The 18,166-nt window shown below is 29.9% G+C and overlaps 3 protein-coding genes across 3 annotated transcripts; 1 reads left to right on the forward strand and 2 right to left on the reverse strand.

Moving 5' to 3' along the window:
• Nucleotides 1–1,749: 1,749 nt before the first annotated feature.
• Nucleotides 1,750–3,340, forward strand: LOC126838838 (uncharacterized). Its single transcript, XM_050573583.1, has 3 exons — nt 1,750–1,786; nt 2,800–2,914; nt 2,982–3,340. Coding segments are annotated over exons 1-3 (279 nt in total). The 5' UTR covers nt 1,750–1,784; the 3' UTR covers nt 3,144–3,340.
• A 1,143-nt stretch (nt 3,341–4,483) lies between these two features.
• Nucleotides 4,484–5,505, reverse strand: LOC126839332 (uncharacterized). Its single transcript, XM_050574606.1, has 2 exons — nt 5,357–5,505; nt 4,484–4,922 (listed from the first exon to the last, which is right to left on the reverse strand). The coding sequence occupies exons 1-2, from the start codon at nt 5,503–5,505 to the stop codon at nt 4,484–4,486; spliced, it is 588 nt and encodes a 195-aa protein (XP_050430563.1).
• A 2,310-nt stretch (nt 5,506–7,815) lies between these two features.
• Nucleotides 7,816–16,705, reverse strand: LOC126838881 (beta-galactosidase-like). The gene is made up of 11 exons (XM_050573654.1): nt 16,343–16,705; nt 12,146–12,312; nt 11,233–11,383; nt 11,093–11,156; nt 10,778–10,872; nt 10,527–10,719; nt 10,103–10,452; nt 9,762–10,037; nt 9,515–9,652; nt 8,353–8,559; nt 7,816–8,293 (listed from the first exon to the last, which is right to left on the reverse strand). Exons 1-11 carry the CDS (start codon nt 16,424–16,426, stop codon nt 8,084–8,086), a joined length of 1,935 nt encoding a protein of 644 aa, XP_050429611.1. The 5' UTR covers nt 16,427–16,705; the 3' UTR covers nt 7,816–8,083.
• Nucleotides 16,706–18,166: the final 1,461 nt, after the last annotated feature.

The raw sequence follows: 18,166 nt of genomic DNA on the forward strand, positions 1-18,166 counted from the left end.
AGGTATTCATTTTAGTAATATGATACATGTTTTGTGTTTTGCCAAAGTAGTTGAGATATTTCGGCCTAGTGTGTTGGAAACGCAAAATCCATTAGTACATACTATAGTAGTAGTACAGTATATATGTCATAATATATTATGTATTTGCCTGGCACAAAGGACCGGTGAAAATAAGTGAATCGTATAAAATAATAACGGTATACACCATAATATGTATTATTTAGGCAACACAATATGGAATATTATAAATCTACAGACCCTTTTCTATCCACGACCATCTGTCAATAGATATACATTTTGCATGAGATTAATTATATGCATTTTTAATGTAAAAAAATGACACCGAGTGTTTCTAGCGAATATGGCTCATGAATAATATTATTTAAAATATTAATTTCCATCTGAACTGCGTTTGACGTCAAATCATTCAAATTACAATAATCGACTACTCGGGTATATTGGCTTTATTATCATCCACATTTCAAATATCATACTCGAAATAAGTTTCATATTGCGAATATGAAACTTAAGCAAAGAGATCACTCCAGTTAAAATTTAAAAAAGCATATTTTTTAGATGAGTTTTAATTAATATCTGACGAGCTTACAAATATTTTTTTTTAATAATGTTAGCCATATACTTTTTGGCAACTCCGCTATGTAATATTATTGTTAGACGTCCGGGCATGGTTAAATTTAAAATGTTTTTAAATAATATGTAGTATAATATGCCCGCGATCACTCGTAATCCCTTCAATGTTTTGTGATATTATAAAAAAGCAACGCCCTTAATATAGTTAGTAAATTAATTAAAAAATTCATAAAAAAATGGACTATTTTGATGAGAGGATGGAGTACGGTTTATTAACGTGCCCAGATAAAAATAATTCTTCACTCTACCCTTCCTCTCGCCCTAAACTTTAAAGTGAATTGCCTAAAACTGGTTATCGACCAGTCAAAATTGTCATCAAATTATTCATAATTTAAATATGTATTGGAATTTGTACGTTACCGTTTAAGTTTCAAAAGTTGATAAAGCTCTGGAGAATACTAAAAAAGGTCAATATTTAGTAATTGTATAATATTAAAAAATAACATAAATCAAAATGTTTTCAAAAATCAAACAATAAAATTGTTACTACTTTCTGAGGAAATGGCTGTCTTACGTTAAATGTTTTATCAATGTTCATCATAATAGTAGTTAATAATAACTTGTGTGAGATTTAAACTTTTAAGAGACTGATAAAGAATATTACATTATATTTATTTATTTCATCAAATATATTGAAAAAAAAACAAAAACTCGAATATTTCAGTTCAAAGTTGTTCTTTCCTTGATCCCTACCCGACCATTGAAGGATGCCCGTTTGTCCGTTATCAAATACAATATTATTAATCTTCATGAACAGTTAGATTATGAGCATTAACAAATTCAATTATTTAAAAAAATTATAGAATTAACGATTTTTTTTAAATATTTTATAATTAAATATATTACAATGAACGTAGATTTAATAATAACGCATCAGTAAATACATTAGGACGGTTCAAAATGTTTTTTTGCAATGTTCAGAGAAAATAATATACTTATGCACATGAAAATGACAAGTAAGTTTTAAGAAATGAGCTCCTACTGAGTATCTGCTGATGATGTGTTTACGATAATATAGAATATTGGGGGGACAAAATATTATATGACATACATTATGTAACGTCTGTTTGAGTATAAAATAACACTGGTTATTGTCTTTTAAGTCAAAGCATCGAAGACAGCAAATAGACAGCATGTAAGTACAACTTTATCACTTGAAAAATATTCTATGACACGTTGCAATATGTTTTCAGTTTTAGCAATATAATTATCAATAAATAAAGTTAATTATTTATGAATTAAAATAAGAATTAATGCTAACAAATTTCTCGTCTAGAGCAACATAAAACAATTGTTTTTATTATTATAAAAATCAACTTTTAATATTTAGATTCATAAGACTTGGAGAAATTTAGTACTTGTTTGTTTATAGTTATTGAATATATTAAAGAGACATACATTTTAGTTACTTTTACTAAACAATTATTATTATTATTTTTTTTTATACAAAGTAAAAATTCTGAAACTGTTCAACGCAAAAAAATCATTTAAACAAAAATAATTAAATATGTTTTTTTGTTCAGATGTAGTCTAATTGTAACATAATATTAATTAAATCATAATACTCTTGAAAAAATATTAAGTTTATTTATTTAGCTTAACTATATACATTTTTTTTCATTTTTTTATTTTAGTCAAAAAGTAGTTTATTATGATGCAATTTAATCGAAATTATACTAAAAATAATTTTTAAAGTTTAAGAAAACATATAAATAACACGTTTCGTTCTAAACTTGTTTATCAGTATATTATTTAAATTTATTTCTATATACATGTATTGTTATGTTATTATTTTATCTTACAAGCAGATAAATATCGTCCCGTTTTTTATCATACTTGTAACATCATGTAAAACGAATATGTTTAATTGCTAATGGTTCTATTAATATATGTGCTGTTCAAGTTTTGTTTACTTATCCACTCCAAAACTTAAAGTTAATTACAAGTAATTAAAAAGTTAATCTTGTATCCCACAGATTGGGCGACAACCGGTGTTACACCAAATGACGTGACATTGTAGTGTTAAGACATCTCTGTTAAAAACTAACAATTTCAAACTCGATGCAAAATAGTTTTTAAATATTACTTAATTTTATTTTATTTGTAATAATTATAACTTACTAGATATTTGCACATACATTTGTTTAGGAAATATTTAGGTCTCATTTCAATTTTGTTATTTGTAATGACAAACACTTACTTCGTCACCGTATCCACTGGCCATCCAATCGACCAACAGTACATTTCCTACGACCTCCCTAAGGTACTTATATTAAAAATATTTTGTTTGTACAATAATGAAATAAACAATATTTTGTATTTTCTTTTAGTATTTTGAAAAGAGGTTGGCAGAAGATGACGACATATTGAACACCTTAAAGACACCATGGACTGGAATAAGTTTGACAAAAAGGAACTCGGAAATAATCAGTGCTCTGATGGGATTACGCAGGGCAATGGCAAAACAGTACACCGATCATCATGTGTATTAGTAACAGCTAAATATAAATAACTGTGTATTAGTAACAGTTAAATATAAATAACTATAATTTTTTGTTTATTACTAATTCAATTCCCTTAATAATACAAGTGTAATTCCTTACTTAAGAAACACATCATTGATTTCATGTATCTAAATTATCGACACATGGTTTTCTTACAAAATTCTACATAGAGAATGTAACTTAATAATTTACGTTGAACTAAAATATAAATGTAGGTCTTTAAATAGAATAAAAAATTGTCATTTGTTTTTTTTTTTTTAAGACAGAAAGTATAGAAAACATAAAGACGTTATTTTAAGTGTTTATTAATATTTTAACACGTTAGTTCAGAGCTAGTCCGAGTTCTTATTATTATTTATAGTATTAATATTAGTAATAATAATTTGAGACAACTTCATTACTTAAGAAGAACAGAATAAGCAAAACGGTAAAGGTACAAAGAAAGGTTGAAACACAAAGCCAATTTCCAAGGTGTATTTCAAACTAATTTTTCTTATAAAATTTATCATCTAGTATTTGGGGGCCTTACAAATTGAATTTAAAATGTCTGTTTTCAAACATGTCTTATAAGCGTTTATGTTTTTATTTCTGTATATATTTTTTAATGAAACTAACAAAAATTGGCATTTTAGTCACCCTTGAATAGTAAGCTTTTATTTAAAAAGTTTTGAAATATGTCCATTAGACGTCCAATACACCGAATAATAACTTTCACTAAAATAATTTTTATTAAACTAAGTCTTAGAAAATATATTAAAAAATAATGTAACTCAATAAAAAGGATTTACACATTAATGGTCATACTTAACAAATCCTTTTCAACTATTGCCTATATTTTGCCCCTTAATAAATAACTCTTTCTGTTACATTAAAAACTTTAGATTAAATAGAAAAATAAAAACCCATTCGTGGCCAAAAAAATATTTTTGTCTCAATTTTGAGTTATATTATTTAGTTTTAAGTGGACTGGAAATTTAGTTAAACCTTAACACGATTGTTAATTTTGAATTCAATTAATTTTATCGACGTTTTTATTTAAATAATTAACTCATCTAACCTTATGCGTATCAAAATTAAAAATACTAACAGTAAAACAAATTTAGACTGTTCGTTAAAGTTTTACTAGGATGTGAGCGCTTGGGTGTGAAACTGTGCTGATTAATAATAATATATACTAAATAATTGTGCATTAACTCAATATTAAGAAATAATTTCATACATTGAAGTATTATAAAAGATATCTTCTACATAATAAATATCGAACGTCAAAACTAGTGAAAATGTATATCTTTTTTTTTAATTTAAGGTAATAAATAACAAGGAAGAGATTAATTTTTGGTGGAGTCGGTGACCATTTTTTTAGTGAGATCCTGTAGGTATGCTATTGCTGCGGTTCTAGCGTCGAATGAAGGATCGCAAAATTTGGCTTCTAGTGAACCGTTTATATTAGGCAAAACCACGTCGAATTCGTCTTGTAAAAACGCCATTGCACCTGGTAAGTCGAAATCTTCTCTGGGGTCGTTGGAACAATCTAATGTGGACGCTTGGATGGAAGATACGGCTGTGGTCGTATCTTCAGAATTCCTGGTTTCTAACCGTCTACGCAACCCCACACACTCACGTAATCCTGCAAAATAATTACTCTGTTCAACCGACAGAGTATCCGACATAGAATCTGTAACCCTGAGCAAAAGCTCATCTGGATCCTCTTCGTCGGACAGATTTTCATCAGTGACATCGTTACGAAACGGCTTAAAGCGTTCCGACCTACATTAAATACAAGCTTATATTTAGTTAAACTTATATTTATAAATATAATATATATTCAATTACAATTTTAAACATTTTTTTGGGGGGGATTTTAAGATTAATAATAGTAGTAATTAGAAAACCCATATAAATATATACAACATAAATACATTACACTTTAAAAGTAAACTTAATCCCTTCTTCATCCGAGTCGGATGAAAAGTAAAATAAAGTAATTTCAATCTATTTTTAGTGGAAAAGGTAATTTTTGGGGGTTTTTCCTTACGCACATCGGTAATGCTGTACAAATTACTACCGATTTACTATCAAAAGAAGATATTATTCAAATCCGTAAAAAATCGACTATTTTTTCTAAACGTTTTAGAAATAAGGCTCCTAAAAGATTTATAATCCCGGTTTTTTTAGAGTAGTCGTCTTGTTGTGTTACTTACAGTATTAACTTGGTAATAACACTTTGCAAACTCGTTGAAGATGAATCGGCCATTGATAAGCTACCGAGGTGGTCGGTTTCCGCTTCCAAAGTAACACCGATGTCTTCGACGTGATCGTTAAACAATTTTTCGTCTCCATTTCCTTCCATTTTGAGCGAATTATCTATATATTACTAATACGACCAGAGTGATACTATAGAAATTTATAAATAAGACATTTAATATGGAGAATAATAATATATTGGCCAAGTGTTAAATTATTTATTATCTAATGAATGTCACAATATGGTTTAAACAATAAATGTTTAAAATAAAAAGACAATTCACATTATGGAGTTGTGTAAATTAATTCGGAAAATTAATTGATAAAATTAAAAAAAACCCTGTTGTATAAAAAAAACCCTAATGATGTCGACACGAAGTATGTGCTCTTCGTATTATTTGGTTGTTTTCCGTTTGATATTACTATTGTTTGAATAATAAATAATATTTTTTTATGTATCTGCATATTGTAAACCTACACTAATACTGTAGTTTTTCCTTATAATATAAAATACGTCGTAGATAGTCAAGAAAAAGTGTTACAATAACAAAGTTGTTTTTTTTATAAAAAGACACACGTGTGGCCTTGTAGCATAATATAAAAAGCGTTTGAGCTAAGGGTTTGGGGGCTCATTATATCTGTTCAGTAATCATAGTATATCGTATTAAGTTACAGTGTTTATTTTTCTCTATACCTAACTTCCACTCGTATACACTCTTTTTTATATGTATACTTACTGTATATAATACTATACTATACTATATATATACTATTATACTTACTATAATAAAATTAATTTAATGAAATCCGGTCAACACATAAATTCCACTATATGAAGTGTAAAAACTGTGTAATGCAAATTTATTAAAAAACATATTTATAATAGTAACTTCAACTATAATAGTAATTAAAATAAAATAAGTATTATTATTTATTAGCACTGCACGGTGAACACAAGTTTTGACCGGTTCGCTAAAGTATTAAAAAACACCATGTTCACGTCAGTAAAAAAATGATTGGCAGTATGGCAAAACTAAATAGATGGCTAAAAAATATGTTTAGAATAGATTTGATTTTACCATACCTTTACTTGGGTTTTGATTGCAATAGGCCTGAATGTGTTCAGTGGAGAGTGAATTTGTTGAAAAGAACTATAGACTATAATATCATACGTACAAAATATTATGTTCTTAGTAGACGATTGAGACAACAATAGAAATGCAATAATACGGTACTCATATCCGAAAGGGATTCGCCTGAATAGAAGTCGACGGCCATTTATTGACATTTAACGATATTCGAATGTCGATCATTTGTAAAAAACAAAACCATATTGAAGAATGATACCACAGCCAAGTGCTGAGTTAAAACGCAGGATGTATTTTTAATAGTCATCGAACAATAATGACGACTTATGAAAATACGTTAAGGATATCGTTTATATCATTAATATCTTTGAATAGATTTCTGAAGGGTCAAAATGAAGTGGTAACAAAATCGAATTGGTTAATATAAAAACTATTAATTCTGCTTACTCTTCAAAATATATAGTTATAAATCAAAATGGCTTTTAATATGTACATTGTACCTACTAGTAGAAGTTAAAAAACGCAATATTTTATTAAAAACATTTAAGATGAAGTACATCAGGTTCGCGGGGACGTAAAAACGCCATTGACTTGTAAAAAGTATACTACACATTTTATTTTTGACTATGATAAATGTTAAACAAACTATTTCTGACACTTAAATTTAAAAACAAATTATTATATTCTATAAATCATTAATGTATGTATAAAACTAAAGTTTTCAAGTATTTTAAACTTTGATATCACTTACAATATTTACTGATTTTGGATAATTATAATGTTCATCTGCAGAGGTTCTTATTTTATGATGTAGCCAAGGAGTCAGAAAGGTGCCAATTTTTTCAAGTTTTGAGTTGAGAAACAGTTTTTTTAATTTTTCGGGTCTATTTATAAGTTTTCATTTTTTTTTTTTTGGATTAAGAGGTTAAGAACGTTTTTAATTTTGTTGCGTTTCGGTTTTCGGGTCTATAAACTTGTATTCCGGGTTTTGGTTTAAAAGTCTGAAAACGTACTTGAAACTTACTTGTCTTTTATTGTTTTAATGTCTAGATTTACAGTAAAATCTTGTTTTTCAATTTAAAAAAAAATACTTTTTTAATAAAATTACTGTTATTTTTTTCTTTCCTTGTGTTCGACTATTTTAAGTACTTTCGTAGAAGATATTAAATTAATTTGATCAAAACTAGCAATGTAACTTAAAAAAAACCTTTTTAAAAATATTTGTGTATAATAAGATAATAATGTACCTACAAGTCGCGTTACAAATATAGAGATTATGAAAACTCCAGAGGTATAATATACAAATATATTAACAAAAAACAATACCGTTCAAAACTTTATATGAAAATATATTTTTACAAAATCAAATTGAATCACTAGTGATAAATAAGTATAAAGTAACAAAATACATCACTTAAAGATACATTTTAAATCTAAGGAGTTACAAGACCATCGACAATAGGTTTGCTGATAATTAATTTGATGATCAAGAACGATAAACAAAGGCCTACAAAAGACTCGAAAAGAATCTTTTGGCGTAAACTCACATGTCCGCATGTTGCACAACGAATGCACTATATTTTGCAAATTGCAAGTCTAATAAAAATACGCTACCGGTTTGTCGAGGTTTTGTTTGTCGACCAGCTTAACAGACAAATCTTGTGGGGCACCTTCGAGCTCTAACATTATGAGCGTATTGTTAGCCGGCGGTGGCACTAGGTAAACGCTTGGCACGAAAAGAGTAACTTGAGGTCCGTTTGCCGGCCAATATCGACCCAGATTAATACCGTTCAGGAACGCTACGCCCTGCAAAAGTAAACGTAAGTACGTCGTGTTACGACCATTTCAACACTGCTTGGGCTCACTTTAGTCCAACCCGACGGGTCCAAGAACGTGTCGAGACACTTAGTGCTGTTTTCCGGTAGTACGAACTCCGTTTTGAAGTAAGCCGGCAACTGGACGCTTTGCACCGGTTCGATGGGCGGAATCCAAGAAGTCTCGTTTAGGGGATAAGGTATCATCTTCCACGGACCCAAAGTCTGGTTACCTAATTTAACGGGATCGAATATTCCCTGAAATTCGTCGAAATGAATATCTAGATTTCTCAAATACCTAGGTCAACCGGGTCATAAAAAAATCCGGCACCATTTGATAAAACAGAGTACAGATTAAACATTTTTTTGAAGTGATAACATGTATGAATATTTAATAAATGTTTTGTGTTTTGAATAATCTACTGGCAATTTTGACTAGTAGATTGAAAAATTCTTAATATTATTAAAAAACTAGCAAAAAATCCTTTCAAAAATAATATATTAACCAAAAAATGGCTATTATTGCCAAAAATTAAAGTAACTGAAGTTAAGTAGACTACCAACATTTTAACATGTACCAGGTAACAAAGTTTAATTTTATAACAAAAATATTCTGTTAGTAAAGCGTATGATTTTTTTTTGCTGTTTATTGTAATTACTATATCTTAAGAAGGCACCATTCAATAAAAGAAATTTAAATATTTTAGAAAACATTATCGCGTGCTGTAATTTAAGTTGAAAACACATACATTTTTAGAGTGTTTATATTGATTTTGAAGGTGGAAGAAGTATTTTCTTCTGGCCTTATAAAATATCTTTTGGGTTTGATTTTTTATCAATAGTCTAGCTACATTTAGAAATTGGTCAATTAGTTAAAAGTTATCGTTGGTTAAAAATAGGAAAAGAAAATGTAAAAATAAATAAATAAATACCAAACATTGTATAACCAATACGTTTTCAGCTTTGCATCGATGCTATATAATTATTATGGATTTGTGGAGTGACTTGTTTGGACAAAATCATGAATGAGTATATAAGACCAAGTTTAGGAGATGCACTATTAGCAGGAGAATAATTAAATAGTTAAAGAGTAAGAGTGATTATGATAAGAACTGGTGGATTTTAAATGGTGATGAATAGAGATATACAGAGAGAGAGGATAAGGCTAGCCGACCTTATTTTCACCAGAGTAAGAATACAATTTAAAAAATACCTTTCTGTCTTCAAGAAAACTGCCGTAGTTTATACGTCCTAGATTTTCGACTAGAATACTTAACTTCTCAACTGCAGGATTGATGTTTAATTTCATCGTCGTGTTCCCTTTGGCTCGGTACATCGTACCTTGTTGTTTCTATTAAAACAAAAATCACAAGAATCATTATTTTACTATTGGTTATTTTTATAGATAGTTTTTTTTTTAATTTTAAAATTTTTGGCTGATCAGTGAACGACCACCTAACCTGATCCAAGTAAATTATCGCTCGGTCTCTGACAGTTTTCACTTTGAGCTCAACGACACCGGTGAAGTTTTTTTGCTCGTCCGTTAGAATGGTTTCGTACATGACAAATCCTGTGTTAACATCCATGTCTTCGAAAGCCAACGGCACATCGTTGGTGACGGGTTTGACGCGTTGTGTAATTTTCTCAAAGAAACTCGCTAATGGCTCGAGCGTCAACTTACCATAATCGCCTTTGGGCGAAGGTACCGGCGAAATTTCGTTAGACACTTCAAAGTTCTGTAAAAGCGTTAAATAAATTGAAAATATTATCATTATAGTATCAGTTAACCGGCAACACTTACGGCTTCCTCGAGAGCCTGCTTTATTTTAAAATATTTTTCTGTCGGATCACCGGCCTCGTTCAACGGTGCGTTGTAGTCGTACGAAGTCAACTGAGGCTGAAAACCATAGTGAGACGTATTTCTGTTCGTATTGGCCCCCGAGGTGAACCCAAAATTGGTTCCTCCGTGAAACATGTAAAAGCTAAAAGAAGCGTTCAGGGCTAACATGTCTTTCATTGATTTGATAATTTGGTCAGACGGTACAACAGGATTACTCTCGCCCCAGTGAGACAACCATCCAGGATAAAACTCGGAGTTGACAAGCGGACCTCTTTGCTGCGTTTTCCTCATGTACTGAAAACACTGACTGACTAAAAGGGTTCCGGGATTAATAGAGATGTTGTGGCGAGAGAACATGAACTTCGCCGACGTTCGATTTACTTACCGTTAAACACAGATGAACCGAAATCTACGGTCGCGTAGACTTCCGGAATGGCACCACACGTGAAATATGAATAACCGCACCCGTCGGTCGTGTACAGCAAAGCCTTGTAGCCCACATAGCTTTTGTACAAATCCCGTAACCAAATCATGTACTCTTGATCGCAAGCGTAATAGCTCCCGTATTCGTTTTCGACCTTTATAAAATTATTATTTCAAAACATGGTACAGTCTACCGATTAAACTACCTCTCACCTGAACCATTATGATATTCCCACCGTTTCCATACAAATAAGGTTCCATTTTAGGCATCAGCACGCTGAACCATTGGGCAACGTATTTTTTAAAATCTAAAAACATTTCTCTTATATTATATGCTTGAAATTATAGATTTATAATGTTAATTTTAGTTATGCATGTAAGTAACTCAGTAGGTATTTATGATTTTGAAATTAATAAATATATTTAAAAATAAATTGGAGCGTTTCGACAAAAAATAGTTAGTATGTTAATATTAATTAATAAAAAAAAAAATGATTTAGTGTAATTTACTAAATAATTTATACTCACTGGAGTCATTGGTTCGAAGTCTTTTTCTGGGCACCACGTTCAACAACCAATACGGAAACCCACCCTACATAGAAACAATGACAATAATCAAAATAATATGAAATAAGTTCTCTATAAAATGTTTATGAGTAGATACTTACAAAATCTCTTTCGGCGCAAATGTACGGTCCTGGCCTTAATAACAAGTACATTCCTTCGTCCTGAATTAGCTTAACAAAGTACTCCACATCAGCTATATCCTCAAAATTATACTCTCCCGGGTATGGTTCGTGTAGACTCCATTCAACATAGCTATAAAAACAGTTCAAGTAATCCTCGAAAATGTATTCATTTACTTTTTTTTATTAATAAAATTCATACAATAGAATATTTCAATTAAATTATTACAAACAAAAAAAAACATCAAAAGCTTTTTAAAAGGAGTCAAAACGTTTTCTTTATTTCGCTTTTTTAGATACAACTTTTAGGGCTTAAGGTGTTAAAATTAGATTGAAGGTAGATCTAGGGTTGGGCTATAGTACTTACAATTTTCTCAACAATCTGTAGTCAAACTTTTTTTTTATAAAGAAAACCAAAAAAGGAAAAACCTGATCGCAGTAAATTTCTAGGTTACTATGTGTGAGTCAACAGTCAAAAAATATGTTCATTATGTTATCTAATTATTTTTATTTGTTCTAACAGATGAGTTCTAATCGTATCTCTCCAACGCTAAAAAAAACATTTTTTTTTATACTTTTTTGTCTTTATAAACCTTTTATTGATATTTAATATTCTTATCATTTACAGATTCATATTGAAGCGTGATTTGATCACTTTTAGTTATAATAATTACTGAAAACCGATTCCAATATGCTCCGTTCCCACTATGCCCCGACCTACTGTACTGTCTTTTTTTTAAATAAAAAGTCTTACTTAATTTAATTAAAAACTTCATGGTTTATGATTTATAGCTATATAATTATCTAATAAAGTTAAAAGCTAAAATAGGTAGGTAAGGCATTTTTATAAAAATATTATGTATAGTTATATTATTATTAATTTATGTATACTCACGTTGATATAGCGTTTAAGCCGGCAGCTTTCATTTTTTGTATTCTATCTTTCCAAAGTTGTTTTGGAATTCGAAAATAGTGCAAAGATCCAGCGACATATCGGAAAATTTTCCCATCCATCAGAAACTCGTTGTTCTTATAATCAACCGTAAATGTTGGTTTACTTGACTAAAATTTAACAATGGCACAATAATTGTATTATAAAACTCGGTTAATTGTTGCAATTTTAATTTTAATTATATGCGTAATATCATGCGGAATAGTGCGGATAGGTCTGATAAAGTAGCCGACCGAGTAAATATAATTTTAAAAAAAATCGTTTGACTTTAATGTAGGTACTCTGAAAGTAAACGTACATTTGGGGTTTTCAAACAATATAATGTTATGAATCGTTTCGTCATATTTTAGCTTCGATGCGGAGCTGAGAAGGTATTGTTTTTACAATGATGTGTTTTTTATTATTTTTTTTTTTTGTGTCTGGACCCACGATATCTCGTAAACCGCTGAACCGATTTCTTCGTGTAGCAACTCTATAGATCAGAAATCATACCTGTAAGGTACTTTATTGGGCCAAAAATTAAAAAAAGTCACCCCTTCCCCATCAAAATCGAGAAAAACACCTAAAAAATTTACAAATTTTTCAACTTAAAATTACGATGCTCTATAACTTTTTTAAAAATAGTCGAAAATGTTCCAAATTTATATGAATTGTTCTTTAAACATAGTACTATCGATAAACATTAACAGACCAAAAAACAATGACAGTATATTATAACACATCTTCGATAAAAACTATAATTTAAAACTAATTTAATTCGATTTTTTTAAATATAATTTTTGTGTTGGTACAGTCAATTGTTTTTTGTAAACAACTTTTAAACAATTAAAAACGTTTACGTAGCCGATATTATGTTGATCTGAAATAATAGTTTTCAGAAAATAATAAAATAATAAAAATAACTAATGAGGTCCAAGTAACTTATAGTCTCGTTCTAATTGTCTTTTGTATCCTCAAATTAGCTTGATTTTATTTACAAAGAAACTATTTTAAAAATGTATTATCTATTCTTATTGCTATCTTTTTATTTGTGTAATTTATTTTTTGTTGTTTAATACAACAATTAATTGTTTTTGATTTTAAATATTAATTTCTTTATTGTTGTTTAATATAAGGAGGAGTGTGTAAGGCGGCAGTGTGTTAGCGCTCACTGTCCCGGTTCGACATTCGGTCACGGGCGCTCCGTTTGCCGGGCAAGCAATAATCGTCCTGTGAAAAGGAACCGCCATCCCCCTCTCCGGCGACGGATTGACGACCCGTTTCGGATAGCGAATTCGTCAAGAAATCATCTCATGATGGCAGCGTTGGATCTTAATGGCCCGTTAAAAGCTACATGATGATTATTGTTGTTTAATATACTAAAATATAAGAGGAGATGTAAGGATGATGTAGACTGATTCCTCAATATACGACTTTTCAGGGATTTTAGCTGCACCACTGAGCAAACGGTGAACAAATTATAATAAAAATATACCTATATTATTTCATAAACTTTAGTTTATAAAAGCGTTTTGAATATTATTAACTCATCATAAATGTATAACTTTTTAGTTTATGTATTTAATAACAAGTAATATATATCTACAATAAAACAATTATTGTTTTCTTATACTACAACAATTACGTATTTACGTTTCTCCCAAATGTATTCAGAGTACAGTAACAGTAAAGTTATTGACATAATCGTTTAAAATTAAAAAGCAAATTAAGCGAAGAAAGATTTTAGAGGTACATTTAACTTTATTCTCTCGTATGAATTTGAATTAGGTTACTTTTACTAAACATAGGTCATTACGCATTCCATTAATCCTCAGATATTATGGCTAATTTGTATTACAATGTTTAATTTAACTTAACAAAGTTGATAATATAAATCATTAACCTGCCCATCCTTGCTTATACGATTACTACATACGCAGTGATTACTAGTCTTTGTCCGAGTTATCCATCCGCGTTCTTGTTTTCAATCTGTTGTCAGTTAATGAACTAACCGTTAAATGCTATTGTTTGAATACACCCGGTCTTTCGACAGTTTTCATTATTCAATAACTAGATTTGAAGTTACACAAATCGCTTAACATAATATTACTGTTGCATTATGCACAATAGACATTTACACGTTATTGTAGTATTAAAACATCGGCTAAGTGCACTTTTTTAGTATTTGTAAAAATTCTGAAAGTATATAGTGAATTGTGAGTAAAATATTTTTTATCCTGAAAAACAGTCATATTTACAGTTTTGTTTAGGAACCAAGTTTTGCATAAAATATAGATAATGCAGATATTTAGTAATGGTTATTTTCATACCTAACCAACCTTGAGACTATTTCGCTACATAATACTGTCTGGAGCAAACACTATTTGTTACATCGAAACTGCCTGTACTGTGCTTATAAACAAAGGTATAGATGTATAGGTATTACACAGTATGCAGTTTAATTATGAATGAATATAACGAGATTAGACTACATTCAACGTTGTATGCATTACGGCTTTTGCGTTGCACGTGATGTGTCATTAATACCCGCGAGTATTACAATTTATTGTTACTAGAAATCTGTTTTGACCATTTGGAAATCAATAACGGTGGTCTTTTGTTCCCATATTGTATAATAATTAATTGCATCTATTATGTGAGTTAGTTAAATTTCAGTCATTTTATTACATAATTGAGTTGAGTAGCAATGCAATCAATTATACTACACATCTCATAATATATATATTATATATATATATAAATTGATTTCTTAATACCTAATATCGTAAAAACATTTGTATATCTCTAAAAAATGTTAAATCGGCAGTATAAATATTGTAATAAGACCGGCGCAAATGTCCATCACGTTTAATGAAGTGAATTTCACTGGAATTATTAAGTATTTGGTAACATCCAATTAGTCGCGGTATAAATTTATCGCAACAGATTGTTCGCAACTTAATGTGTGGCAAATAAAATTGATCTTATTTATACGCACATAACTGTTACCTGTTCGTGTAGAACCTTATTAAATAATGAGGATGTAGTTAAATAATAGATTATGGGACATATACCAGTATATAAGTATATAGCTATAGTCCTTTTTATAAACGAATTACTATAATTTTAAGTCACGATCTTTGCAGAAAAAACAATAACACAAAAATTATTTTTCGATGATTTATGTTTTTAACTTCGATGCGGTTTTAAAATGATTTTACAATGGTGTAAGCTTTTTTTGTTTCTGTAACTTTTTTATTATCAGACCAATTTCTTCGAGTAACAACTAACGACTATTTATAAAACTCTATAAATTATAGATTTTATTAGTTGGTACCTTGAGAGGGTAAAAGTTGAAAAAGTTCACTCCTTCGCCCTTTAAATGGGGAAAAACAAAAAAGAACTATACGAATTTTCAGTTTAAATTTTGACTAGCTATAATTTTAAGAAAAATGGTCAGATCGGATTATAAGAAATATGTATTTGGTGTGTCCTAAACGGTAACTGCCTCAAAATTACCTATTTCCCGCCCCTCACCTCTCGTAAGGGCTAAAGTTTAAATTTGGTAACTTGATTCTTTCAGATATTAATTTAAAAATTTATAACATAAATTGTTTCAATTAAATAAAAATAATGTTCCTAAATAAAAACATAAAGTAGACAATTTTAATTGTCAAATAAATTGTAAAAAAGTTATTACAATACATTTCATTGAAAACAAAAAAATTTAATTTCAAAAATAATTAATCGAATAATTTTAAAAATAATTATTCAAATAACGTTTAATTATAATTTGCACAACTCTGAACGAATATAATATCCTGTTATTGACGTGAAGGTTGGGAAGTAATCTTAGTAATTTGTCTTACAAAATATTATCATTGATCGAACAATGATCAAAAGCTTAAAACGAAATAAAACCTTTTCCCTCTATTTCTCCTAAATATTTACTTAATGAAGTCGTATAGATTTATCATTTACCTAAATACGATTATAAAAGTCTCAAAAATATTTTTAAAAAACATTTTTAATTAATAACAGATTTGCATCTTGCCGTTTTTTGTCAAAGCGAACCTACCACACCAGATCCCGTTTTATTTTTTTTTTGTTTATCATAACTACTAAAAAATAACGATTAATAATTATAAATATATCACTCACCCCGAGCATCGCGCCCAAAGCTCCGGTGACGGTCAGCATAGACAGCAACGGCGGTAACAGCTCCCGCAAACCGTTGAAACGCATTTTGGAGGTCTGCGTTTGATTTTGGAGGAGTTGACCGTCAATGTTGGACTGCTGCTCGGTGGCTTTGTACAATTAGGTATTGGCAGCTAATGGGTTGTACCGAAGTCACTCACCTCATGACCTCCGCAACCGGACTCGTCCAGCGTGTGCGCGACCAGGCTGCTTGAGGTACCGGTCCGTCGCGAGAAACGGCCACCACCCACTATCGCAGTCGCCGCTCATTTATCTTGTCCCCGTCGACCACGGGGGGGACAACAGCAGCCATGTAGACAATCGCCACTGCACAATAACAATGAAATAAATATAAATAAACATTAAAATGCAAATAAACAAACAAACACAAACCGTTCACAATGAATAATAATAAAAACAAAACTAAAAAACAATTAAAAAAAAAAAAAAAATAGTTCAATCGTACCTATACCTCAACGGCCTAAACGACGACGGCGCGGCGGCCGCTGTAGAACTACGGGTGTTGTCTCCTGGTCTTAACAACAATGTATGCCGTTGATTAATAATAATAATTATTATTATTATTATAATTGCAATATTATTTCGTATGATTGTATACACAGCTGCGGTGATTTCTGGAAAAGTGTGTATTGTTCGGGCATCCGACTCGTTTAAACGGGTTTTCTGACCGGCGCGTCGCTGTTTATTCAGTAACCGGGGCGCCCCCCGTATTCGAAAAAGAAAATCTTTCTTCCATCAATCAATTATAGTGGAGCGACAACAAAAATAACGAATATAATAATAATATGCACGCTGTATATACATACACACATTATATTATTATGTCGAGGCAGACTCGTATAAGTAGGTTGCGAGTATAAAGATTCATTCGTTTATATTATGCGAGAAACCTATTGACAACAAATAACAATAATAGGTAGTAGTCGGCACAGACCATCTGAACGGAATGTGAGCACGCATTTGTATTATATACGGAAAATAACAAAGTATTACTTCTCTTTGAAATATTATTGGCCAATTCATTAAAAATATCACTATTATAATTTAAATAGGGTCAGTGTCAGGTGGTGTGGTTGTAAAAAATTGGGGCAAATGTAAAATCGATTATTTTTCTTACTATCAATTTTCAGATTTTTATTTCATACGCTTACAACTTTGTAACACAATAAAAGTTGACACGATTCAAAATTTGTAGTTGACATTTAAAATATACGTTTTGGTTTTTTACCCTATTCGTCTTTCCACGACCTGACCCTAAAACAAACATATTATCTTGAAATATAGAAATTATGTTTGTTTTAAAGTTAATAAAATGTTTAGCTATACTCTGGTTGGAATAAGAACAGAGTATAGGTACATCTAGAAATATAAAATTATCTAGCATAATCCTCGACAGAGTACAAAGTTAATACAAACTTTTAATAGTCCCAATCTTGTTGTGAGCATTTATGTTTAGTAGGAAGCGTAGTAGATGTCAGTCTACATTTATTCAATTTAAAAAACAAATATGTTCATGCAAATTTCAAGTACATCATATTTTTTTAATAGTCTCCCTGACTTTAAGACCCAGCTACTGATTTAGTTACTATTATAAAGATCTTCGTTGTAAATATAACTTAAATAATTATATCAAATTGTCAATATCAAAATTAATAAATGTGATATTTAAGATTACTCTTGGGGTCAGAATTCTCACTAAATTAATTGTTTACCCGAATAAGTACGTTGCAATTTGTTTTACTAATATTATATTTATAATTGATACAA

Source organism: Adelges cooleyi, unplaced genomic scaffold (assembly GCF_023614345.1).
Source record: "Adelges cooleyi isolate 19-005CV unplaced genomic scaffold, UGA_ACOO_1.1 ACOO_flye_CR_arks_rails_tigmint_CR_PRNA_30, whole genome shotgun sequence".
Classification (NCBI taxonomy): domain Eukaryota; kingdom Metazoa; phylum Arthropoda; class Insecta; order Hemiptera; family Adelgidae; genus Adelges; species Adelges cooleyi.

Excerpts from the sequence above, each read along its gene's own strand:
- LOC126838838 (XM_050573583.1), top strand. Across the intron at positions 2,915-2,981 it reads TTTCCTACGACCTCCCTAAG|TATTTTGAAAAGAGGTTGGC; the intron begins GTACTTATATTA and ends ATTTTCTTTTAG.
- LOC126839332 (XM_050574606.1), bottom strand. The coding sequence starts at position 5,505 with ATGGAAGGAAATGGAGACGAAAAATTGTTTAACGATCACGTCGAAGAC. Across the intron at positions 4,923-5,356 it reads GTTATTACCAAGTTAATACT|GTCGGAACGCTTTAAGCCGT; the intron begins GTAAGTAACACA and ends TATTTAATGTAG.
- LOC126838881 (XM_050573654.1), bottom strand. The coding sequence starts at position 16,426 with ATGCGTTTCAACGGTTTGCGGGAGCTGTTACCGCCGTTGCTGTCTATG. Across the intron at positions 12,313-16,342 it reads CTTTGGGCGCGATGCTCGGG|TCAAGTAAACCAACATTTAC; the intron begins GTGAGTGATATA and ends GTTAAATTTTAG. Across the intron at positions 10,453-10,526 it reads CGGTTCATCTGTGTTTAACG|TCAGTCAGTGTTTTCAGTAC; the intron begins GTAAGTAAATCG and ends GAACCCTTTTAG.